The sequence below is a fragment of the Diorhabda carinulata genome, chromosome X, assembly GCF_026250575.1.
Source record: "Diorhabda carinulata isolate Delta chromosome X, icDioCari1.1, whole genome shotgun sequence".
Lineage (NCBI taxonomy): Eukaryota > Metazoa > Arthropoda > Insecta > Coleoptera > Chrysomelidae > Diorhabda > Diorhabda carinulata.
In genome coordinates, this window is record NC_079472.1 from 32,544,362 (window position 1) to 32,571,670 (window position 27,309).

At 31.7% G+C, this 27,309-nt stretch overlaps 4 protein-coding genes across 4 annotated transcripts; 1 reads left to right on the forward strand and 3 right to left on the reverse strand.

Annotated features, from left to right (window-relative positions):
• Positions 1-918: 918 nt before the first annotated feature.
• Positions 919-3,917, reverse strand: LOC130901249 (uncharacterized). The gene is made up of 5 exons (XM_057812462.1): positions 3,272-3,917; positions 2,816-3,163; positions 1,511-1,755; positions 1,158-1,418; positions 919-1,023 (listed from the first exon to the last, which is right to left on the reverse strand). The coding sequence occupies exons 1-5, from the start codon at positions 3,329-3,331 to the stop codon at positions 987-989; spliced, it is 951 nt and encodes a 316-aa protein (XP_057668445.1). The 5' UTR covers positions 3,332-3,917; the 3' UTR covers positions 919-986.
• Positions 3,918-5,595: 1,678 nt separating this feature from the next.
• LOC130901050 (UDP-glycosyltransferase UGT5-like) lies at positions 5,596-15,845 on the reverse strand. The gene is made up of 5 exons (XM_057812126.1): positions 14,480-15,845; positions 13,416-14,042; positions 9,624-9,812; positions 7,070-7,289; positions 5,596-5,908 (listed from the first exon to the last, which is right to left on the reverse strand). Exons 1-5 carry the CDS (start codon positions 14,763-14,765, stop codon positions 5,635-5,637), a joined length of 1,596 nt encoding a protein of 531 aa, XP_057668109.1. The 5' UTR covers positions 14,766-15,845; the 3' UTR covers positions 5,596-5,634.
• LOC130901051 (uncharacterized) lies at positions 10,296-13,005 on the forward strand. Its single transcript, XM_057812128.1, has 3 exons — positions 10,296-10,526; positions 10,744-10,906; positions 11,061-13,005. Coding segments are annotated over exons 1-3 (1,497 nt in total). The 5' UTR covers positions 10,296-10,524; the 3' UTR covers positions 12,393-13,005.
• Positions 15,846-18,075: 2,230 nt separating the features above from the next.
• LOC130901052 (rho crystallin-like) lies at positions 18,076-26,945 on the reverse strand. Its single transcript, XM_057812129.1, has 4 exons — positions 26,587-26,945; positions 24,889-25,145; positions 20,152-20,418; positions 18,076-19,083 (listed from the first exon to the last, which is right to left on the reverse strand). The coding sequence occupies exons 1-4, from the start codon at positions 26,662-26,664 to the stop codon at positions 19,011-19,013; spliced, it is 675 nt and encodes a 224-aa protein (XP_057668112.1). The 5' UTR covers positions 26,665-26,945; the 3' UTR covers positions 18,076-19,010.
• Between the last annotated feature and the right edge of the window lie 364 nt (positions 26,946-27,309).

The window sequence follows — 27,309 nt, forward strand, 5'->3', positions numbered from 1 at the left end:
AAAAGATTATAATGGTAGAAATGTGTTCGTTTTCCATCCTTTTTTGTGCTAAAGGGGTTATAGTTTCTACTCGTTTTTGTTAAGTTCAGCAACCTATTCATCCTTCACGCATTCACTACCAGCCACATATTCAGCTTCAGTTGTGCTCAATCTCACAATTGGTTGCTTGCGACTCATCCATGTAATGGCAGCTCTACCACAAGTAGTAACAAATCTGGATATTGAGCGTCGTGTCTCAGTCATAATTGGAATTAGTGCAGCACTTTAACTCCAAGGCTACACATCCACAGAGCACCAGACTATAGTGTGAAGTCCCCTTCAAGTATTTAAAGAACCTTTTTATAGCTTATCAAACAGATTCCTTTGGACGATCCAACAACTCTGAAACTGTACTAACAGCATATGATAAGTCAGGACGAGTAGTCATAGTCAGATAGAGCAGGCTTCCAACAGCTTGACTATAGGGTACACTCTTCTCCAATGGTGGTGTATTCTTGTCTCTAGTCCTTTTTTCAATTGGTGTCTTTATAGGATTTGAATCTATCATGTTGAACCTCCTTAAGATGATTTTGGTACAAGAATATGGAACAATAGATACAGAAATGTTTCAGTGAAATCAATATTCAAAGGGTAAGTCCATTGTTGTTGTCTTGTGTTTGACCAAGTACGAGGTAAGTTGCTCCAACAATTTTCTGCATTGGAGTAGTGTTAGGAGTAAACAGTGTATCTTGTTCAAGTCTTTTCATAATGGTAGTGTCGTCAATAACCTCTTTTGAGCTCTAGTGATTTATCTTTTTATGGCACGTTTATATATCTGTACTAGATTATAACCACTTTTTGAACAAGAAACGTAGAAACTGTACTATATTTGTTGCAAGATTTTCAGAAATAGAAATTCCTTCAAATTAAACAAACAGGCAAAACAAACAACAATTTATTGATTCAATCCCACAGTATATTTTATAATAGTAATAAACACCAAGCATTTATCTTCTGAAAGGATATTCAGGATGTTCTACAAATCTGAAACAATAAAATTGATAAGATCATAATAAAATGGAAGTAATAATTTATTTATTACACAAATTACATAAAAGTTGTTGAAAGCAAGCTAGAAAATATTTCGTGATCATAAGCTAAAATAAAATTGCTCTTACTTTGTTCCGTAATCCATACGGAAAATTCTTCCATCTTCACCTTTATCTAGAGATTCCAAAGCCTTTAAATCTTCAGGTTCAAGTTTGAAATCCAAAATATTGAAATTTTCCTTCAATCTATCAGGTTTTACACTTTTCGGAATAACTACAATATCATTTTGAGTAATGTAACGAAGAATTATTTGACCAGTAGTTTTCCCATATTTTTTTGCTATTTCAGTTATCAATGGGTCTCCAAGAATATTTGGCACTGTGATATCTCTAAAATGGCATAACAAGAAAATAAAAGCCATTTATAGAAATTTATAGATTTCCCCAATGGGAACTTTAATATAAATTTTACAAATAGTTACCTTCCCATTTTTTTCATGAATGCGGGAGTACCTGGCGAACCGAGCGAAGAATAAGATACTACTACGATATTATTTTTTTTACAATATTCGCGCAATTCTTTTTGTTGGTTATAAACTTGAAGTTCCACTTGAGTATTAGCTGGTCTAATGCGGCAGTTCTTTATTATCCTATCGATTTGATGAATTGCAAAATTTGAAACACCAATTGTTCTCGTTCTACCAGCATCAACTTGTTCTTCCATTTTCTACAAAAAACAATATATTTAAAAAAATAATTATTGAGTTTACGAATCATTTTCAAATAATTTGAGGTTAGGTTTTATGAAACTAAACTGAGAACCATCGAACTACAAGGTCATTTATAACAAAAATATTCAGTTAAAAGTGTAATTTCATGTTGATTGTTTTGTAGCGTCAAATGAGGTCATGTAGTACAATTTTGACAGGAGAGTCATCTTGATGCAACGTCAAATCTAAAAACTGTTTAGATTTAAATAGGGTATTATAACAAAAAACTCAATCTTTATTATCAGCTGTTCTGAAAAGTGCAATGAACTAAGAGGTCACAGAAACGAAACACACAGCTTTGTGAAACTGTACGTACTCGTTAAGAATAATGTCTTCAAACATAGTGGAACGTGGAGTTGTTCACCAAGTTGACTATTTCACGACTGGGCGATGACGATTCCATTGTCTGTCTTCTCTTTAATGATGTTCAGCTTCAACCAATCACTAGTCATACTCTTGGAAAGCTTGTCGTCATCACTCAACCTTCTCTTGGTAGCAGCTAGGATTTTCTCAACAAGCTCACGGAAGGTCTAACAACATCTTATTCCATGGCAACTTCAACCTGTATCTGCCGTTGACGAACCCCCACTGTATTCTTGAAATTAATGCTCGTTAAGAGTGTTAAGATTTTTCTCTTGTTTTCAACCGGATCACGAATGTATGTGGTCTCTAACTTCCAAGGTCACTTTCATCCATGTTCAAGATGCCGGCCATTGTATATATCATAGCGTGTCCAGAGTTCACAGTCCCGCGCTTTTTCATATTTTGCAGATTGACGCATTAATTCAAGATGGTGGTTCGGTCGAAATTATACCGCGTGACCTCATTTGACCTCGTTCACCATAGAAAAATAAATAGAAATAATCTTCATGTTATTGATAAGGATAAAGTCATTTATTCACGAAATTTCAACTGGTTTTGATTAATCCAAGTGAGTTATATCGAAAATAATAAATTATATATATAATTATATATATATAAATAAATAATAATTAAAGAAAAATGTCGAATACTTACTTTCCAAACTGCAAGATGATCAGTAGGCTGCGGTTCTGTAGGTTTTCCATCTCCAACAGACTTTAAATATATCGGAAAATGAATTAGATACAGATCAACGTAATCCAATTGAAGTTTTTCTAAAGACTGTTTCAATTGTGACTCTACTTCGTCTGCATGGATATGAGTATGAGGTAGTTTCGTCGTGATAAATAAATCTTCTCTTTTAAGTTTACCTGATGTTAACCATTTCTTCAATACCTTGCCGATTACATGTTCGTTTTTATATATAGCAGCAGTGTCAATATGACGGTAACCGATTTCCAACGCTGCATCAAGAGCTTTTACCAATTCTTCTTCATCTGTACTCTATAAAGTGTTGTGAAATTTGCTTAACCACAAATAATATTTATTATATTTCCGTTATTGTTAGTAATAACGGGTGTAAATGATATAAATACAAAATAAATTAAATACCTGCCACGTTCCTAATCCGACTATCGGAATTTTTACATCACCTATCATTGTCAACGACATATTCACGTTATTTGTTTGACACCTTTAGCAATATAGAAATTATAACAGTATATAAATTCCGTTTTATACTATTGCGCAATCGATAAGGTTAAATACAAATACCGATAATAAAAGTAGAGAATAGAATTTAAATACTTGATATTTGTACTTCATTAATGTTACACGTTTAACCGTAGATTAGATAAATACACTGACACACCAATTACTTGGGAAGATAAAACTAATAATTAAATAAAAAAAGTTGTTCCATTCTATGTTAGAGATGTGCACTTACATTTAAATCTGGAGTTCATTTTTTAAAGTACGTTATATTCATCGAAAATGGTACTATGGAAAAAAAACTTATAGAAAACTATACACAAATTGAGGTTTCCCCCTTTGGGGTTTGGGCTTCATGAGCTTTAAAATTGCGCGTTAAACTGTAGAACTGAGGTTATTTAGGCATTTATTTTGAATTTATTTAGATATATATTTTTGTTTTAAAATTGAATCACAATCGGGCTGCTTAAAATATTAAAGAATTTTCCTTTTGGAAATATTCGGATTTAATGCTCATAGTATTCTAACCTAAAACTCACCTGTCAATATATCACAAATCTAAACCACGATTCGAACCACAAAGCACTAATTGAAAAACAAGTAAATCTAACCTCAAACTTTTTAATTCTAGTTTAATTAATCTGTCAAATAAGCTAAGCTGAGTTTTTTCTGTAAAAGTGCAATTTCATGTTGACGCTCGACGCTGTCTTAGAGCGTCAAATGAGGTAACGTGGTATAATTAATTAATTCAAATACAAATATAAAATCTATTAACCTATAAACATAAATTTTGACGCTGCATTGATTTAAGATAACGCAGTAGTCAAAATTGCACCACGTGACCATATTTGGTGTTATAAGCCAGTGTCGAGCGTCAACAAGAAATTGCACCCTAAAACAAAGGTTGAATAAGAAATGGAATTAAATAAACTACACTCTAATATGTTCGAATTATCTAAGATTTCACGCAAAAAGAACGCTACTAATGCTTCAATTGTATTGGAAATTTTGTATTCAATTAATAAAACATATTTTATTTTGGAAACGTCAACAAATAAACAAATAATGTTTTAAAATTTGACACTTGATACAAAATTCATAGAGGTTTGTTCCAACTGATTCTAATGTGACAAGTTAATGAACTCAAGGCCACGGGTTCCATGTGCAATTAATTGAAAAGCAATTGTTGTGTGATATATTTGGTTGAAATTATTTATCCTACGCTTATCATATATAAACCATGATATTTGAATTAAGCTTTATGTTGCAATAATGAACATACACTTTACTGTCACCTATCACTTAAGATTCTGAAAGTAAAAACACTTGTAAATAGTCATGATAAAATGTTTTATTAGAAGACAACTAAACCATTTACAGCATATGAATGATAAACATAAAAAAAGTAGTTTGAGTTTTAGTGAAAGAGAAACATAAACTCGCGTTATAAAAGGGGAATACGGTTAGGTGGTTTGTAATTCTTTTTGTCTGGTAAATTTCAAATGCTTTTCAACATTCCTGATTATTTTCTTAGTATCTTAAACATTGTAATTTTAATTACCAATTTTGTAGGGTAATGTATCCAATTAATTCAATATTCTTTTGTACTTTTTACTGTAACTAATTTCTTATTATTTGGAAAATAGGAGTTGTAGAAGTGCAGATATATATTTTAACCTCAAAACAAACGTTTTAGTATATTTGTTGCTGCTAATGGTCGTTACATATTTCAAAATGTTTCCTAGACACGTTTTTTTTTAATTTTCTACTTAGGATTAGGGTAGAAACAGAAATAATATGGAAAATTGTGATTTGATCATAGAGTTAATATTGAAGATAGGGTGAGTGGTATATAAGAGAAATTGTACTGCTGGATGAGAGAGAAAGAGTTTCGGTATATTACTTATTCATCTATATGTACTAGCTTCTGATTTGTTTGTTTTTACTACCACTTAAAACTTCAATGTTATAGCGATCCAATTACAATAGAGCAAAGAAAGATACGAGAGTGGTATACCAATGTTTTTTCTTTCTTTAATAGTAGTTCAGATCTACTCTCTATTTTTAATACATATTACTAATTAATTAATTTTATTTATTTTTTCTTTGGGTTTCAAGCTAAAGAATTCTAATACAATTTTAATAATAAATTACAAACCGGTGAGCTTATTTGCTCATTCAGTATTTAACTAGGGATTAATTAAAAGAGATATAAATAAAACTGCATGTTTTTTAATAGCGTTTATTTAATAAAATATTAAAACCTAGGATTTTTTCAGTTTATCTTTCTTAGATGCACAACATATTCTTTTAAACAACTTAAATACTATATACACAGACATTATAAATACAAAATTCCAAAATAGAATAACATCTATTAAATAATATTGGTACCAAGGTAAATTTGTTCCGTATACTCTCAAATGAGAAACTTGTTTGTATTTGGCCACATACTCGATCCAGTAAATTGCCAAATCTAATGGTGGTATCGGTCTGTCGCGGAGTATTTCTGATCTTCTTTTCACATTTTCTGAGTATCTACAAAGAAATGGAATACTTGTTATGATCTGATCATCAAAGATAACGGAAAACCCATTGGAAGAAATTGTAAATGGTGAAATGTTGGTAAATGGTTATATAAATAGAAGAAAGGAGATAGATAATCAGATATATTAGTCAGATATTCAACATTGTTGCCATTTTAGAACTTAGAGAGTTAACAAACTAAAAAAAAGAGAGAAGCTCCAACGTTATTTCCTGATTTTGATAACCACTGCCTGACGCTCATTTCGATAACCAAGTTGTCGTCTTCAGAGACTGTAAACTTTTAAACAGTATATCTTCAGTCTCTGAAGACGATAACGAAACACATGTTAGATAATGTGATTGTGAGTGTTGGTGTAAACAGTGTAAACAACGGTACCACAATTTCGAACTAAGTTACACAACTACCAATAATTAGAAGGTAATTTCTCTGGGTACATTAGCAATAATTTCTCTTATACTTTGGACATTCAGATATTAGTGCACACCGCGACCCAAAGGATCTATTACGTCCTCCTTTTTTGCTGAGACACTGGGAATTTCAGTGTTTAGAGCTGATCTATTAGTTCCTAGTCCATAAATAAAGTCGACTATTTCGACTACCATAATAACCATACGACGATAAAAAAGGGAAATAATTCTTAGAACAAGGTGAAGAATCAAATAAAATCACTTAATACCGACCCATCAGTCTACTACCAATACAAAATACATCGAGCCTTAGAACTTAGAAGTTTTTTTTAAATTGTCCTGGTTGTGCTGATTTAAGAATGAAGAAGTATAAATCAATAATTGAACAGTAATTGTAAGGAATATTCTCTTTTTATGAATCGGTTAAACGTAAGTGCCTCGAGACTTTCATAGCAAAAACTTGTGTCAAACGGACATTTTGTCCTATTATGTATTATGTGGTTTCCAGTGTTGGTTATCGAAAGGCGCTTCAGACAGTGTAACTGTGAGTGTTGGTGTAGTGGTGGTGTAAACAGTGTGTTCAGTATGAATATCGCCAACTTGAAAAGTTATGACGATATAAAGGCAAGATTTTGGATGACTTTCCAAAAAACTGAAAAAAATCTAAAATACCGTGACACTTAGAACACTGGATATATCATGGAATGTACTTATAGACTTTAAATAACGTTTTTTGATACTTACTTAGGATTATTTAATATGTCAATGACGGCATTTCGGAATGTATCTTCACTAAGATCAGTAATCGATAATCCTAAACCAATTCCTAATGATTCAGCTTTCGCTGCGTTGATTTTTTGATCACCTAATACGGGCAAAGCCAAAATTGGAATACCTACGTATACTGTCTCCGTTAAACTCAGAAGACCAGCGTGGGTGATGAAAAGTTTCACATTTGGATGAGCTAGAGGATTATAACAATTGATTATTCATTAAATTCACTCCAAGAAAATATTTTCGTATTTACCCGGTATACAATAAGAAAAAAAATTCTAATTTGGCGTTTTCGAGGTCGCGAAATCAATTTATGGATTTCTGGACCTGGATCCGTTCCTATGTTTGTTTAACAATATCAAAAGACAGTACCCAATTCAAATGCAAATAAAAATTGTACAAAATTCTTGTTATATATGACAAGTGGTGATTACATCTCCCTCCCTTAGATATAAGAGGGGATCTGACTAAGTCAGTCAAGTAGACCAGTCTTAGTTCGACCGTTAGAAGGATACATCAATAAACAAATTATAAACTAACTACAATCCTTCTCATTTTAATAAATCCGTCCTTCGAATACAAGCAACAGAAGCAACAGAATACAGAAACAAAAGCGCGAAAAACAATTATTTTCCACTTTTTTCTCAGTATACGTCTTTCCCCTGTTTAGCCAAACCAACGTCTCCAAAAAATAAACCCTCAAAATTAACATTTTAGTTAATTCCATAAATCTAGTTCAAAAAAGGCGAACTGAAAGTCATTGGAAGTTCCGCCATTTAGAAGCTCGATAAATGGATTTTATGACCTTGAAAACACTAAACTAATGAGTTTTAAGTATGATCCTGAACCGGAATTATAGCTCAATCCATTTTTGTTAAGAAATTGTTAAAAATAGTTTGTAATTTGTCGATTTCCATTTTGAAAATTATGTACTTGACAATTTTTTAATTATGTGAATTCTAATATATTTTATAGTATCAAAAAGTTATGACTATTACTACCACTTGTACCATTCCATTACTATCAGTCTTATACTTTTGCCTCTTTTCGTTTTCTTGGTGTTTAAATAGTTTATTTACGTTCTAGAGTTTCCATAATTCTATTTTTCTGATTCATAGAGTTAATGTTCAAAATAGTAAGTGGAATTGTACTAGAGAAAGAAGGCGTATCGGTCTTTTTCTACTCGCCATTAAATTCGATACTTCTTTTTTGCCGTTCCCCCTACTTCCAAATTCGACGTTACGGCAATCCAATGAAAATAGATGACAGAGAAATAGAGGAGATAATATTTTTCTCTTTATTAACAGGTAGTGAACAAGCTCCCATACATCGGTCTCTCTATCTTTAATATTTATTCTATGTTCTGATGTGCTTCTGTCTAAATGTTGACATATGAAAGAATAACTTAACCTAACTTTCACGAATGTAACAGGACTTTCCAAATGTGATTATCCAGGTCATTAGTATATTTTTTTCGGACGTGGTCGTGATGGTATGTGGCATTTTTCAATTTTTATACTAATTAATGTATAAAGTGCCCTGTACTGCTATTTGTTTACGTTCTAATTTCAATTATTTTCGTTAAATATAGGTTAAGTACTATTTTTTTTCATTTAATGGAAATAAATTATTTTGAAATACATTTTGACGTGATAATTATTACTGGATATATTTCCGAGTTATAATCCAATCTTAAAGTGATTAAAAGGAGTCATGGCCACTTGGATAATAAATTTATTATCACGGAGATAACAAATTCCGTTTCACATTCATTTATAGTGCTTGAAAATGGATGTTTATCTATAATTTTCATTTTTTTAAACACACAGAACAACTGTGTCTTTTTAAATAAATTGGGATGATCTTTATCAAACAAAATTTTTTGAAAAATGCTTAGAAGTTGTTTAAACACAGTCTAGATTAAACAAATACAGATAAACTTCGAAAAATTAGTCAATGTTTTTCATTTTCTACCATTTGTAATATTTACTTACATGAAATGTAAATATTTCAATTAAATATGCACACAAACAGTATAAATATTTAGATTTAATGTCTGGTGATCAAATAATTTTTAGCTTTTTGTAAAAATTTGTCAATTATCTGTTCTAATTATTCTTTTTTGAATAATTAAATTAAAATTAGGTCTCACCAGAACGAAGTTAAAATTTTAATATTTAAAAAACTCTTACGGTATATTGACAACGTTGCAAGACTTTAAAAGTAATATGAAGGTCAGGGAAATGTGGTAAAAGGAGGTTATGTTGATATTTAATATTAGACTGATATGTGAATCGTTTCACAAATGGAAAAATAGATCAATTTCAATTAACACCTGGTCCGTTTTTCATCTACATCATAAAACCACCCCTTGAGGAACCTTAAAACATTAAAAGGAATTTCGTGCAATACATAATTTTGAACCTGGATTCCTTCTTCTTTTCTTATTTTGAATGATTTTCTTTTTGAAAACAAGGTTAGTATCAGATTTCTTTTTATGCTGCAATGAAAAAATTTGATTTACCTAAAAGTTCCTGCTGAGGAAACCATTTTCCTAATATTATATTATCAGATTTGTTTGGCCATTCCTCTGCGTCCCATTTACAAAAAACAGTCTGTTTAAGAGAACTGAGCACCTTTATAATGGCTTCTTTCACGTCTTTCTTCATTTGTGATGGTTTCAAATGAGATCCAAGACTGAAGTACACCACACCTAATTACAATTTATATCTTTAAGAAAATAGAAACAAAACAAATCTTACAAGTAATTTATAAGAGGAATATTTTTAAAAATTTCATATAACTCTAAATATATTTGGTTTTTGATTGTTATTTATAAACATTTTGCAGAGATGTGACATTTTAAAAATAACAGTATTTGAAATGCAAAATACAAAATACCTATTTCCATTTTGTATTTAAATACTTTTTTTAGAAAAGCATTTTATATTTTATTTGAAATACCTTTTAGGACATATTTTGTATTTGCAAAATACTTTTTGCTAAGTTTTGTAAACATCGAAGAATTAATAATTAATGTGTTACAATCTTCAATTAAAATCTTGTTACAATAAAAGAGCACTGTAAATAAAACACTATGTAACTTGGTCTGATCAGCTTCGTTTATTATCGACTCTTTTCGTATGAATTCGGGATTATTCGGTCACCTTACCGTGCGGTGAGTTTTCGTTAGGTTGCCAAATGTGTTGAACCGAACGAACGAATTATCTCTTTTTACACTTTTAATAAAGTTATCTTGCTTTCCGATAAAATAATAACGAAACCAAAAAAGTGAACCAAATAATTATTGAACTGTTTCGAGTTTGTTTGCAAGTTGATCATAAATTCGGTTAACCTGTAACCTAACCTAACCTACTGAATAAATTACTTGGTAACTATCTTTTCAGTGAATTAAATTTGAAAACATGTAAGTACACAAAATTAATAATTATATCTCATGTTATTTTTAATTAGCTACCCGCTACCCACCAAACCCAATTTATAAACAATTACCTATGTTTTCATATTAAAACAAACAACGATTGTTAAATACTTTAATTAATACATTGATTTATCTATACCTGCAAAATGCATACATGTTATTTTTATGCTTAATCCCCATGATATTTTCTATTTTGTTTCAGGGATGATAATATTTCTCTACCATTGATATTAAAGTATTGTTTTAAAGATATAAAAAAGGATGCTGGAAGTGAGAATAATAATATATCGGCTGTTTGCAAGAAATGCTCTAAAACATTAAAAGGAAGTCTAATTTCAACTACAAATTTTTTAAATCATATAAAAGTGAGTAACATGTTAATTTTATTTCCTAATCAAACTTGATATTTTTTCATTTGTTACAATTACATAGACAATAGGTGTATATAAATAAACAAACTGCAATAGCTGATTCTAGTTGTGTATGTGTGAATGTATAATGATATTACTTTTTTTTCAGAGAAAAGGTCATGGTGATCTATTGACAGAGTATGAAAATTTAAAATCCCAAACCAAAACCTCCAAAAAGAAAAAATGTGGCACACACACTGATGAAAATAGTGCAAGTACTTCGAAAAAACTGATACAAAGCACTCTTCCAACTACTTTGCCAGTGTCAATTAATTTAGACAAGTTGGTTATAGATTTTATAATTGATACAATGTCACCAATATCTATTGTCGAAAATAAATCATTTAGGACTCTAATTGAAGGTGCTCAAAAACTACAAAACCCACCAAAATTTATGTGCCGTCGCACATGTAACAAGAGAATTGCTGATATGTGCGCAGAATATAAGGAAAATCTAAAAATAAAATTAAAACCCGTTGATTATGTGTGTACGACAGCAGATGTTTGGTCATCATCAAGGAGAAGTTACCTAGGTATGACTGTTTATTGGATTGATCCTCACACATTTGAGAGAAATAGTTTTACTCTTGCTTGTAGAAGATTTAAAGGAACTCATACCTTTGACAAAGTGGCCGAACTGATCATTGACATACACACAGAGTATCATTTGAGGGTACCAAAAATAACAAAAACTGTAACTGATAATGGCTCAAATATGTTAAAAGCATTTAAAATTTATGGAAAATCTGAATTGGGAATGGACGCTACTGATGGAATTTTTTTTTCATCATCTGACATAGAAAACATTTCAGTAAATAAAAATGATGACGACCATAATAATAATAATGAACATGACGACGATGATGATGAGACATTTCTCTTAAAAGAATTTCCTGAATCTCAAAAACCTGAAGAAACATATCAACTGCCTAACCATGAAAGATGTACCACCCACACATTGCATTTAATTACCTCTCGAGATATTATTCAGGCAAGATCTCAAAATATTTCATATAAAAAGCTGCATGATGCAGCTATGGCTAAATGCCAAGCAATTTGGAATTTGTGTTCAAGGTCCCCCAAAGCGTCTGAAATATATTGCGAAACTACCGGGAAATCTCCGACAAGTCCATGTCCAACAAGATGGAATTCATATTATAACTGTATTATGGATCTTTTAAAAGTTCAGGAAACTTTAAATGAAACCTTAAAAAAACTAGGATTGTCGGTTTTTAAAGAAATTGAATTGCAGTTTCTAATTGAATGTACCAACTGTACAAAACCCATAGCAGAAGCTATCAAAAGCTTAGAGGGAGATAAAGAAACATTTTATGGATGCCTGCTACCTGAGTTAATAAGAATACAAAAAATCTTGCATTCATTACAAATGGACAATCCCATATACTGTGGAGTACTGATAGAGACAATAAAAAAAGCTTAGAAAAGAGGTTTGGAAAATTTCATGATTTGAAGGATCCTAAAGCTAAAGATGCAATTTTGGCATCGGTGTCATATCCTTTTTTTAAATTAAAATGGGTGCCAAAAGGAAATAGAGAACATATAAAGGAATTGTTCCTTGCAGAAGTGAGAAAACTTAAAAATGATCATAAAGATCTAAATAATACATCCCAATCATCACACAAGAAAGAAAAAAATGAATCCTACTACATGTTCTATGATGATTCGGATTCCTCACTAGCTAGTGATAGTGCAAATGCAAACACCACTATTGACCTGGAATCATTGCAATATTTGAAGGATAATGATGTCAGCCTGCAATCATTAAATAAATATCCTACAGTAAAGATGTTATTCTTGAAATATAATACCTGCTTGCCTAGTTCTGCGCCAGTAGAGAGGCTTTTTTCTTATGGTGGCATGATTATGAGACCACACAGGAGAAAGATGAGCGACAGTGTATTTGAGCAAATTATTTTATTATAATCTGTTAAATAAATTTAATTTAAGTAAGTTATCAAAGTAAATTTACCAGCCTGTTAGCTGGCTAAAATAAATAAACTTTTCAACAAAATAAAGATAATTTAAAACTAAAAGTATTTTATTTTAATAAAGCATTTTGTAAATACGTATTTTGCATTTAGTATTTAAAATATAAAATGAAAAACTATTTTGTATTTTGTATTTGAAATAACAAAATACAAAAAGTATTTGCATTTTGCATTTAAATACATTTTATAACCTATTTTGCACATCTCTGACATTTTGTGCAAATAAGTATATTGATAAGATATACAAGTGAGTAAAACATTACTTCTTATAAATTTTCTATTGCTAACTCCACACGAAACATAACTAATTTTTTCGTCTTCTCCTACAAAATATAGTACATATATGGACTTCTATACTAATGAAATTCGAACACTAGACGGCGCCAGTTGCAGACAACATGGTTGAACAATGAGGTTATAAATTGTTCTATTATATTGGGTTTAAAAATACTTACCACTTTTAGCATTATCAAGAATCTTCTGCAAATCCTGTGGTAGCTTTCCTCCAGGTGAGATATGGAACCCTCCAATATCGATGAGATTAGGCACTTTTGGCGTGGCGGCGTTCACACTTTCATGACTATTAGAAAGAACGAGGGCAACATTTTTATGAAGTTCGTGAATATCAGGACAATTAGGAAAAAATTCTTTAACCAATTTACTTTGAACTGGATAAACGTTCAATTCAAAATTAAGTTTCGATAGTAATTCTAAAAGCGCATTTTCTGTTCTTTGCATAAAAGTCATGTTCTCGGCAAAAGTGACAAATGTATTGGGTACGTAAGATGGCGGAGTTGGATTACCAACTACGTTCGATATCCAAGCAGCCGCACCGATAGAACCGAGTAGAATAACTGGAGCGTTAAAATGACATCCGAAAGCGATTAATGCGTCTGTCATTAAGGATTCCACTAACACAACGTCAAATTTCTCTTTCGATTTCATGAGTTTTTGTACTTCTGGATCCACGAATGCGTTTCTCATACAAGCGTCATCTAGGAAGTTCATAGCTGCGAGGTTCATGAAGGAGCTGGAACTGGCCATGTCTAGTATATTGAATCCTGATGTTTTTTCAGATTCCTCTAGAGAAAAAAATGAAATCGGTACAAAAATGGTTATCAAGTTTTAATAATCACTTGAATTCAAAATTATTCAACTGGAATTAAATCTATTATAAAACTGAGCACATGGAAAAAGAACATTATGTATGGACCTCGTATAATCATTTGACCTTAACTTGTCTACATATATTTTTATATGGTCAAGGTCAAAATCATCAAGAAAACAATATGAAAAAAGGTAATGTAATTATCATTATATTTATATTTTTGGAATCATTGAATATGATTTTTAACTATATAATTTAAACCCATGAAAATGATTATCACTTTATTAATAAATCAAAAGAGTTACAATTTATATAACAAGAATAGTTTTTTGTAAATATACAATTTATATAAAATTATATCAACTACGATGTTTAAAAAATATAAATAAAGATTTTTTAATAATAACTTACCGAATTTTTTGCCACAATTCTCGATCGGAATGAACCTGAGACTTCCCTTTCCTTCGGGAATTTTGTCTGTAAAAGTAGTGATCATTGTAATGTCATGTCCAGCTTTGACTAACCCTTTAGCTAAAGCATATCCAAGAATAAAGTGACTCTTTGAGGGTAACGAAAACACCATTAAAATCTTCGACCCCTGGACCGAGTAGATTGAGGTTAAAACAACTGCTATAAATAACATACGCATCGTTGTTCGATGATACAGACTGACTGAATCAACTATTAAGTAGGGCATTAGTTTCAGCGTTAATTTTACTGAACGTTTAGTTTAGGCCAGTACATTGAAACTTAAAATTTATTACGATATAAAATTTGCCGAATACATATACAAAATATTTGTATTTTGTTTTGTTTATATTAACAAAAGTGTAGTATAATTTAATTTGGAAGAAATCTTAGATTGTCAACAACAGGTGTTGTATAAACAAAAACTTCTAGATTATATTGAATAACTACAACTTATAACACATAGGTTAATTTTCATTATGAAAGAGTGGTTTTAAATAGTATAATTTATTTTGAACTGAAAACTGGTTGCAATACTAATTTTGATATTACTTTCCTTTATACTAATTTCGGATTATTCATTATTGTTTTAGTTATTGACTTTTCAGTTGTTGCAATACTTTTGCTGCAATGATTATACGAGGGTTGCCACTTTAGTTTTGAGATAGAAAAATAAAAACAAATATTTTTTGAGTTTTTAAGAATATTCTCCATTAACATCAATACAAATTTGACATGCATTTGAGTCAATTGTCCATTCCAATTGAGGTACCTCTAAAACATGTGATTTGACGCATCAACCGTTTCCTCAGGTGTAGGGTCTCGCAATTTATTTCTAATCTGCGGGAATAAGGACAGCATTGTGGATTACTCATTAATTCGATGTTTTGACTGTTCAAAAACGTTTTTGTTTTGACTGTTCAAAAACGTTTTTGTTTGAACTGAATATAGTAAATAAATGTTATAATATACAAAATAATACACGGATTTTCAAAGTTTCAAAAACAGTTTCAGTTTGGTTGGAAACTCACCCACATATTTTCCTATCAATCATTCTAATGTGTTCAAAATATTTAGATGAGTTAATTATTTATTTTAGCACGTGTCTTTTTCATATAAAGCGAAGTATCTAGTTATTTGCCAAAATATGATTCGCCCAAAAAAATAAATAAAAATTGACTGTGTAGCAAGTGAATTTTTGCTATTTAATTTAGTGTGATTGTCGAAGAAAAAAAATTAGTTAACATGGAAAATGTTTTTAAATATAACCTTTATCCAAACAGAACTTACAAACTTTTTTTATTATTTTATACTTCTGTCACTTGACAACAAACATTCAAAACTTAAAAGTTACTAATAAAACATCGGTATTATAGATTATCTGAGAGAACTACTTGTATGCAACCATTAATACACGTTATGATATTCAGCTCTCTTATATCATGGAAATGAGATTTCTTGTAAACAATAGATAGCCTTAAGAACGCGAAGTTTAACTAGAGCTAGTTCAAGTAAACATAAACTACTGGTCCTATTCCTTGGGTATATCAATGGATGTCGTCGACATTTTAAACGGTGGAAACGGCAAAGTATGAGAATAACAAGTTAATTTATCTATGTTAAATATTAATTCTATTCGCACTATATGTCATGTGTCAAAATTTTAAATGCATTCACATGATTTGGTATCTCCGATTATTATCTGGTATAAATTTAATAACAAATGTTTTAGTGGAAAGGTATTTTAGTGAAATGAAGAGGTTGGAGAGGATGTAGATTATTTTTTGGATAGAATTTAATGAAATTAAAGATTTATTTTTTATTTATTGTTTCAATAACTTACAATTATAATCATTTTATAAATTAATGTAATCATTTTTATTTTAACACGTGGATAGTTTTAAAATGTTGTATTTTATTTGGGGGTACAAAATTTCAACAATTATCCCAAAAACTATTCGGTATAAACATGAAAAAATATTAGAAAAAGTCTTAAAAAAATGTATAGATTGAAAATTTCTAATAAAATGTTTCGAATCACTTTCTATTTATTTCGAGTAAATTTAAATTTTGTAATTAAGAGAGTTTAATATTGAAAAATAGTAAAAAAAATGTAAATAGTAAAATTTTCTACTTTTAATGTCTTGAATCATATATAAAGCGCTTTATATCGACAGTCGAACGCTGCTGAAAACGCCCAGAGAAACGAAAACAAAATCGTTGTTAAATGGCGAATATTGTCATTTTGGACTTGTTAACGCTTTAAAATTAAAGTTATTGTCAGTGCCTAATATTTCTCAGTACAGCATTATCAACATTTCATTTAATGTAGATGGACTGCCCATTTATAGAAATGGTCAGAAACATGATCTCTGGCCCATTTTAGCACTTGTAAAAAATTTTAAGAGTGAGCCGTTTGTTGTTGGTTCTTTTTTAGGAAGTGGCAAACCAAATTTATTGTCAGCGTTTTTAGAAGATTTTTTAATTGAGTTATCGAACTTACTTACCACGGGCATTGAAATTAATAATAATATCCATGAAGTAAAAGTTCACAGCTTTGTTTGCGATGCTCCTGCGCGCGCATATCTGAAATGTGTGAAGACCCATTCAGGGTATAGTTCCTGTGAAAGGTGCGACAACTCTGGAGAACACCTGGGACGTGTCATTTTCAAAAATTTACCTTTTAACAAGAGAGACAACGAATCTTTTCGGACTAAAATTGATGTATCTCATCATCATGGAGAATCTCCTCTAATAGCTCTTCCTATAGATTTGATCTATGTCTTTTCTTTAGACTATATGCACCTAGTTTGTCTAGGTGTAATGAAAAAACTTTTGCGTATTTGGACAGGACGCGCAAGCCGAGCCAAAATGAGCTCTACTGCATTTCAAAATGTATCTGAAAAAATTGTTTTTCTCAGTAAATGTATTCCAGTAGAATTCAATCGGAAAGGGCGCAGTTTGTCTCAGTTGGCAGATTGGAAAGCAACGGAATTTCGAACATTTTTACTGTATATTGGGCCAGTTGCTTTGTATGGAAATGTCGATTTGGCAATATATGAGCATTTTTTGCTATTTCATTGTTCAATTATGATACTTATTTCTAAACGCCATATTGAAAAATTCGGAGTTCCATTTGCGCGCCAACTTTTGCATTTATTCGTAACGCACAGTGAAAAGATCTACGGATTAGAGTTCTTAGTTTACAATGTACATTCCTTATTACATTTGGCAGATGACGTTGAAAATTTCGGGCCACTAGACAATTCGTCAGCATTTCCATTTGAAAATTATCTCCACCATTTAAAATCGTTAGTTCAGTCTCCGAATAAACCGTTACAACAGATTAATAGACGCTTAAAAGAAATTGAAATGACAGTGTACGAAAAACATGACTCTACTTCACCTGATGATGAACACTTCTGTAAATGTGAATTGTCCCATTTCTTAGGACCAACGCCAAATTTCTCTTGCAAGCAGTATAAAAAGCTTCATTATAAAGATTTTATTTTTTCTATTGCATCATATTCAGAAGCAAATTGTTTTTGTCTTACCTTAGAAGGACTGGTTTTCAAAATAGAAAATATAGTAGTGGATAATAATGGAGCAGTTTTTATATTAGGTAGGAGGTTTCAGGATTACCGTTCATTTTACAAATACCCTGTCGACTCAAAAGAATTCTATGTTTATCGCATCCAAAATTTATCAGAGTATATCGAGTTATTGCACTGCCACAAAGTTTTTTCGAAATGTATTGTTTTTCCTTTCAAGCAGGAATGGTTGTCATTTTCATTATTGCATCATTAGTAATTCCTTATTTCAACTTTTATGTTCTATAAGTGTAATAGTATGTAGTTTTTTAAGATTTTGTAATAAACTGGTATTAATTTGAACGCATTTTTTTATATTTTTGATCCTACTTATACGTCATTTGTCAAAAGTAAGTACGTCATTTTGACGTCTCACCAGCCGGACTAGGTACGTCATTAGTTGACGTCTGTAGGATGTGACATTAACCCGTCATAATCACGTCATTTTAGACGTCCCCATTGGTCGCCAATGGCCTATAATTGACGTCATAGTAACGACACTGTGCTGCTTGGGGCCTAATCTTAGAAATACATTCCATTCATTAAGTTGTATAAAGATTATTCACAAAAAATATTTTTTTATCTTAGAATAATAGACTACTTATAAAACTTGTTTTTTGTTAAAAAATTTTTAATTTAATGACAAAAAATTCAATTTTTAATAATTTTTTTCAATAATCTTCGGACCTGAGCTATAAATTTGAATGATATATTACAAATATGTAGAAAACGACTAAACACAATATGAAACGTCAACCCCTTCATCTTTTGTTCAAGATTTCTTCCAAATCTTCCTATGCTTTAAAAATATTTATTTTGCCATAGTATTAGCAGTTTCTGATCAAAATTAACTTATTAATTGATTTTTTAGAAACAGTACACTTCTAAATAAAGGATGAGGACATTTCCAAACATCTCCTAGTATTTTTGTAAGGAAACTCTGGATGATGGATAATTCTAAAATAAAAAATAATCTGAATTTAATAATTTCCCATGTTTTAAAATTATAAACAGAATTAGTACTATCGATCATTTACCAGTTAAGTAAAAGAAAAATCGAATTCATCAAAATATCTTCTTTTCTAGTAATCTTTGTGCCCTTTTGAATATATTGGGGTGCTAGAGTTTTAGTTTCCAGTATTCTTTTATCCATTTCCATTCTTTATTTGCTATTGTATTTGTTTTTCCCTTTCTTGTACCACTTTTTCTAAATAAAATTTTCCTGGATCTTCCTTTCCGTATTTTCTTATATCTTTCTGCTTCTGTAACTCTTCCTATTAGTCTTAATGCTGTTCTTCTCTTTATGTGTTCAGCTTAAACAGTATAGTTTGAATTTTGAACTTTTCTTTATATATTGTTCCATATTTTTTTCGTATTTCTGTCAAAATAGTTTATGGGTATCCAAATGTTGTCTTTTCATTAGTACATCGTCCTCAAGTCCACTTTTTGGTTTACTACCATTCTTTTGTATTTTCAAATATTTACTCAGGTCATTATTCATGTATATATTTTTTCATCCATTTTATTAAACGTATTTGCCAGGTTTCTGTAGCCAACTATTAGATCAATAGCTGGAGTAATCCTCTTGGACATTTCCGACATTAGACAAGCCTACGATCAGATAACAGATGGTACGAAGGTGAATTGGAGATTTGAAGGTACATGTCGAGAGAATGGAGGAGGGTCAGTTCGCGAAACATGCATTCAAAGAGAAGCCAATTACTAGAAAATCAACGGGTAGACCAGAACGAATCTGATTGCTTTACCCACATTTCAATTCAACTTTCTTTATCATCTTCTGTCTATTTGAATATTCTTTTGTACGTTTTCATATATTATCTTCATCTCTATTATTTTCAACGAGATTTATTTCTTGCTTATACCTCCCAATATAATTTTTTTGTTTATAGTAACCGGTAACATGCTACTACGTACTAGTATCAATAGATAGCTAAGTGAAAACTGATAAAAACAAGTTCTCCTATCAAGATTTTTATAACAAAAGAAATATTTTTCTAAACTCACTTAGGTGTAATATGTGTCCAAAAAAATAATATTCCATCCTCCCCCTTATCCAAACTTTCCAAGGCTTTCAAATCCTCGATGTCCAGTTTGAAATCAAAAATATTGAAGTTTTCTATCAATCTCTCAGGCTTAACGCTTTTGGGGATAACAACAACGTTTTTTTGTGTTACATATCTTAGTGCAATTTGAGCTGTACTTTTTTTATATTTTTGAGCCAATTTTGTAACAATTGGATCTGCAAGGATGTTGGGTATGTTGAAATGTTCTCTAAAAAATCAATAAATTCACTGAAATTTTAATATTTTTACATTTTCGTGCAAATCAAAGTCTTATTTTTACGAGATCATTTGATCATATGATCCTAACTTTATCCAATTTATTGCACTAGGTAGGCAATTAAGAACGGCCGTCGGCCATATCTCAGGTAGGGTGTACCGTAGCATATATAGATATTAGCTTTCTGCACAATATAGGTACATTATTTTAGTCAAGGTTTGGGTTATGTTTAGCTAGGTTCTTCTCTACAATATCAATGAAAAAACTCATAGTTATTAAAAATTGCGAGTTTATTGGTTGTTACAAAACAAAAGAGTTACATATGGTGTTAAACCTAACTAAAGAGTGGCTTTGGATGTTGAAGCGTGGCACTGCATGTCCTCGGCATACTTTTCATAAGATGGTACGTAACCACTGAGTGCTAATCGCAAGCATGATGACATATGATCGTCAGATAGTCGATTGCGATATTTTGACTTAATTATCTTCATTTCAGAAAATGCAGACTCGCACAAGTAAGTTGACCCAAACAATGCCGTCAGTTGAAGGGCGATTTGCCTTAGATTCGGATATTTATCTTCAGATATAAAACACCAGAAATTTGTATAATCTGCACCGACTCATTTTCAACAGAACATGAGTTCATATTAAACTGACTTGCTATTTCAGTAACTAATTCCTCAATGTTTTTACATGAAAAAGGATAACTCATAAATGATGCTATATTTTCCAATTTACTGCAATCATAAAAACGCATTTCGAATTGTTCCAAAATATTTGATAATTCAGCCTCATACGTATCATAATTAAAATGAGGAATCTTTGCTTTCAAAGACGGAAAATGTTTCAGATCCTATCTTTTCAGTTGATCTATCATAAGTTGCAATTTACTTTTGAATGCGTTTACTGCGCTAATCATCTCAATAGTAGTTTTTCCTTTACCTTGAAGCTCCAAGTTAACGATGTTTAAGTGCATTGTGATGTCAGTCAAAAATGCCAAATCAGTCAGCCATTTTTCGTTTTTCAAAATCTGAGTGTCATCACCTCTTTCGTCTAGAAAAGCTGTTATTTCGGGCAATAATTCTTGAAACCTTTGTAGGAACTTTCCGCGACTCAACCACCTGACGTCTGTGTGAAGAACTGAATCAGTGTGTTCAGCTGATTCCCTATCTTCCAACTGCAACTGAAAGAGCCGCCGTTGCAAGCTCCGTGTTTAAAACTTTGGAACACAAAACTTGTTGATGTATAATGCAATGGAATGAAAAAAATGAAGGGAATTCTTCATTAGCTCGACACAATGCCACAAAACCGTTTTTGTTTCCAGTCATTGCTGGTGCTCCATCGGTTGTAATGCACACTAATTTATATATTGGTAGCTCGAAGTTTTTCACAAAATTAAAGAAAACTTCATATATATCTTCGCCACGGTTCTTCCCCTTCAGAGGAATGATTGTCAAAAATTCTTCCTTCGCCGACATGTCATTGAATACCATCCGAATAAAAATACACAGCTGGGCAGTGTCTGTCATATCGGTGAATTCGTCGAACTGTAAAGAAAAGTATGTACATTCCATGATATCATGTTTTAGTTTATCTGCGATGTCCTGATATGACTCATGACTTCAATACTCCTTGTGACAGTCGAACGAGATAACTGAAGTTCTCTAATAGCAGACATGATTTCTGTTTTATTTTTAAAATCTCCAAATAAAGTCTCACCCGCATCAATAAATGCTTCCTTCACCACCGATCCATCTTCGAATGGTTTCTTGTGTTTCGCCAATATATGAGATATTTTAAATGACGCGATCATAGCAGCTTTTGGTTGTTTGGCTGGCCTTGTGAACATGGTTTGTTCTTTTTTCAAACAAGATGTAAAATCACTTACTTTTCGTTTTCTTAATTAACTCTGTGGCGGAAAATCCTTTTGATTGTTTTTATGAACCGTTTTATGATGCCTCTCTAAGTTACCACGCTTAGGTATTGCAACTGACGCACGACAAATAACACAAATGAACTTATCCTTCACCATACAAAAGAAAAATTCTTCCTCCCAATCCTTATTAAAATGATACGTTTTAGATTTCTTCGCTGCACTCATTTTCCACTATTTAATAATAAACTTTGTATCGACTTAGTATCGCTATCAAGTTATAATTCAAAATGACTCCAATTCATGCAGGCGCAACATTTATATCGGCGTGAAAAAATGTCTCGAATGTTCCCGTCAAACGCGCCGCCCGAAACTAGACAGTACAGTCTAGTCTAGAAACAACGCGGCTTTTCTTTGACAAGTGCCGCGCGTTCCTTTGATAAAGCCGCCTTTTGCCGCAAGCAGTGTTATTTTATTACGTAATACATTTTTGTAGTTTAGTTACCTACCTACTCATTAAAAATTTTTTTCTTCTCGAGATCTACTCCAAAAGCACTCGCGATCGACCGGTTGAGCACCCCTGTTATAGACCTTTCGAACAAGATCAATTTTAGGAGAATCGGCTAAGTAGAACCGAACTCACAGGCATTTTTTTATAACAAGGTTCCCCACCGTTTATATAAAGATATAGACTAAAGCTTGTGGAATGGAAAATTCGCAGAATTTCGAAATTTACCCAATTAAATGCAAACAAGGTTCTCTAAGTTTTGTTTTGATCCCTCTGACTCAGTCAGAAATATCAACTTCAATAGACTACGACATGATAAAGTTAGAAGTGAAAGGTAACGTACTGCTTCAATGCTATCATAGTTTGACCACTGAAAACGAATATTGATTCCTATATGATAATATAAAACGTAAAAGATGGTGGACTTCTCCAAATGAACCCCCTCGATGTACTACGAAAAGTAGTTTGTACTCCAAAAAGACACTTCTGTGTATATTGGTGAATTATTCATTTCCAAGTGCTGAAACCCGAGCAAATAGTTATTGCAGATATTAATTAAGGAATTGTTATTAGAGGTAGGTACTGGCTTATCCATCGTACTCGCATGACATTGCATCCTCGGATTTCCATTTTTTTCGATCTCTATAACATTCTGCTAGTGAAAAAACAAATGTATGATGACACAAAATATCCAAGTATTGTACACAAATAGCGGAATGTCATTACTAAAATTGATAATAAGAAAAAAATAATTCAATCAAGGAAGCGACATAACTTTCCGATCTCCTTTTGTATTCAACGCACGAAATTCAAGTAATAACACGGGGTTATGTAACTTTGAAATCTCGATCAAGGTTGCCACGGATATATACTTTCCGAAAAGCTTCTACAGCCTTACGACATTTGACGAAGTCGGTCATAATTTAAAGTAGTTCAAACAATAAAAGATGATGGTCTAAGTCACTATTACTTCTGGAAGAATTAAATTGTGATAGAAGTTTCTACTACGTTCTAGAATTATATATACATTAGCTCACAGAAGAGCAGTAAGTCAACATTATAGATACACAGCAAACGATACAAGCAATCTGGGCGGTGAAAAAAGTGAGATACAAAACGAAGTGATATATACTAAAATGTTAGTAGTGTTGTGTTGGATGACAAAATTCTTAGGAGTAAGGTCAAAGAGGAATGTGGACGAAGCGATTGATACCACGTGTGCAATCTTGGATACAAAGGCAACATGGCGAAGCTGAGCAATTTCTAATCAGACATGGATATTTTGCGCGCCATTTTCACACGATGGCCAAGAGGCAGTCATCCAAATGCAATTTGGTGCAAATGAGAGCAATTAAAGCCACACATTGGCGAAATTCGGCAGACATTATCGTGTTGATGAGAATAGAACCGCTGGAATCTGGTTTCTCAATCATTGAAGGAGTTCTGCGCATCAAGGAAATCATCCGAATGCCCCTACTGCAATATGGTGCAACTGAGAGCAATTAAAGCCACACATTGGCGAAATTCGGCAGACATTATCGTGTTGATGTTAATAGAACCGCTGGAATCTGGTTTCTCAATCATTGAAGGAGTTCTGCGCACCAAGGAAATTATCCGAATGCCCCTAGTGCGATGTGGTGCAACTGAGAGCAATTAAAGCCACACATTGGCGAAATTCGGCAGATATTATCGTGGTGATGTTAATAGAATCTGGTTTCTTAATCATTCAAGGAGTTCTTCGTACCAAAAGGGTGATCTAGATCGGACAGTAATGTGTTAAACAGTTTAAAGTTGGTGTTCGAAAGAAGAAGCGGATGTTTTAGTTGGTAGGGAAATTGATGAACTTCCGAGATTAAAACTCTGTGCGTATATACATCTTCCCTGTTGGGAAAAAAGTGTTGTGCTGTACGAGAGTTGTCTGAAAAGTTTTCGATCACAACCTGAAGATGTTAGCGTTTATCTATGTAAGTTGGGAGACATATTGCGTTGAGACATTCTCTGGAATTAACTAATTTATCAAAGAACTTCTACGCACGAAATATTACAGTATTGCCACAATTAAAATCAATTTAGGTTCTACCTGTCTATTTTTCTGCCAATATCTTTGAAATATTGCGAAGAATTCGGAGATCCTAAGGTTGCATAAGACACAATAACAATGCGATTTTTGTCACAGTATTCTCGTAATTCTTTCTGTTGGTTATAGATGTGCATTTCGATTTGAGTATTCGCTGGTTTTATTCTAGAATTTTGCATAATTCTCTCTATTTGTTCAATGCTGAAATTAGATACACCGATGGTTCTGGTCCTCTTAGCATCAACTTGTTCCTCCATTTTCTAGAAAAGATGTGAATTTCATCAGACATATTTTTGGTCCTCATATGACTCAAGTATTTTGACGACTTTATCTTCAATTGACTCTCAGCCAGTATATGTTTAAAGAAAACTTTTAATTTTTGAATTAACTCTACAAATATCTTTGTGTATAGTTGCTCTATTTACAATTGCAATCCTTATACATGGTCTGATTAAATTTAACCAAGACTGACGTACTAAAACGGCGTGCGTAAATCCAATCGCTTACATTTTATTTTTCTAAAGATAATTCAGTCAATGAAAATAGTTTTGAGATATGGCAACACTGAGGTGAATATTCGATATTGCTATCATAAAGTTTGACGTGTGTCAAAAACCATCAATGATGTGCTTAATATTTGGTTGTCCAAAAAATTTGTTCGTTTGGATATTGCATAATTTGAGACGTCTTTCCAGACTTGGCAAATCCGCGGACATGTTTTCAAATTAAAAGTTTGACAAAACATCGAATTGATGTGTCATCCGCCGTACAATCCTTATTTCGAATCCAATGGTTTCTTCTTATTCCAAGACGAAAAATAAATTGGAGGGCAACGATTTTCTACACCTGAAGAAGCGGTTGATGCATATTTTGGAGGTACCTCAATCGTAATGATATTAATGGAGAATATTTCGAAACAAAAATTATCCAATTGTAAATGTTTGTTTCTATTTGTCTATTTTCCAAAAATAATATTGAAAAATTCAGTATGGATTTCCTTAAGTTGGACTGCAACAATCACAGATTTAATGCATCGAATGTTATTGAACTCTGATCCTTACAAAAGCAAAAAATATTAAACCGATGATGCTATAAAATTGTTAGTTAGTTAGATGACGAAAGTAGTGTTGTTTGAGTTGAACTGAATGTGAATAGTGACCAAGAAGCAATTGTAAATATATAGTAGTTAAAAATCAAATGTACTGTACCAAATTTTGTTTTATTTAAATCATGTTCATCGAAAAATGACCGGAAAAACCCCCATATACCAAATTTCGTGACAATCGGAGTTTATTTCACTAATATTTTGAAGCTATTTTGAAGCACCATTTTGTTTAGACAAAAACCGACCCCAAATACGTAATAAGCGACACGAAAAACCTTCGGTTTCAAATTTTTACTCAATCGATTTATTTTAAATACTTTTGTGCCAGCTTTACAGCCTTTTGGCTTCTATGGTACGTAATGAAGTTAGATAGTTCAATCCTCTTTACCCTGTAACTTGTTCTTAGCTTGTATGATTACGTAGTTATAGAATTATGCTAATACTCAATATACCTTATAGATTTAGAGGCCTATATTCAAAGAAAACATTATAGGAACTGTGTAATCATATAGACAGAGCTACATGAAAAAAAGAAGATTAACATAACGTATCTAACTTCGTTATAATATCAATATTAAAAGGAATATATTTTTTACCTTCCAAAGACCGATTAAATCTGTGGGTAATAATTGATTAGGTTGACCGTTCTCATCTTTTTTAATGTAAATTGGCATATGTATTAAATATAGATCAACATAATCCAATCTTAATTTTGCTAGGGATTCTTTTAAACAGGATGCAACTAAATTCGGATCATTATTATAGAATGAGAGTTTGGTAGTTATAAATATGTCTTCTCTTCTTAATTTTCCAGATTTAAACCATTCTTCCAATACTTTTCCAATGATATGTTCGTTATTGTAAAGAGCAGCAGTATCAATATGCCGATATCCAATTTCCAAAGCACTGTTTAATGCATTTGTTAACTCTTTTTCATCGAGGCACTAAAACAACAGAAAATCATTGAATTTTTTATTGATTCAATTGTTTGACTCAATTATGTAAGTTATGTATACTTTATTGTCTGCTTCTACCCTATTAATACCATTATGTTGTTTCTAATCATGGTACCACCTTCCAAAGAATATAGTAATTGCCAATTCTATCTTTCAGAAACATTTAAAAGAATGGTTAGTCAATAGATGGAACCTCCCATCATTTCTTTTATAGTTTCCACTACATTAAGTGAATTCGTGAAAGTAGCGCCATTACATCAATCAAATCAATTTTGATCTTGCCCTCACTATAACTAATGTCACTGTCATTGTCAGTGACAGATAATTCAATAATTAATTCGAGTTAAAATTCAGAATGTTGCC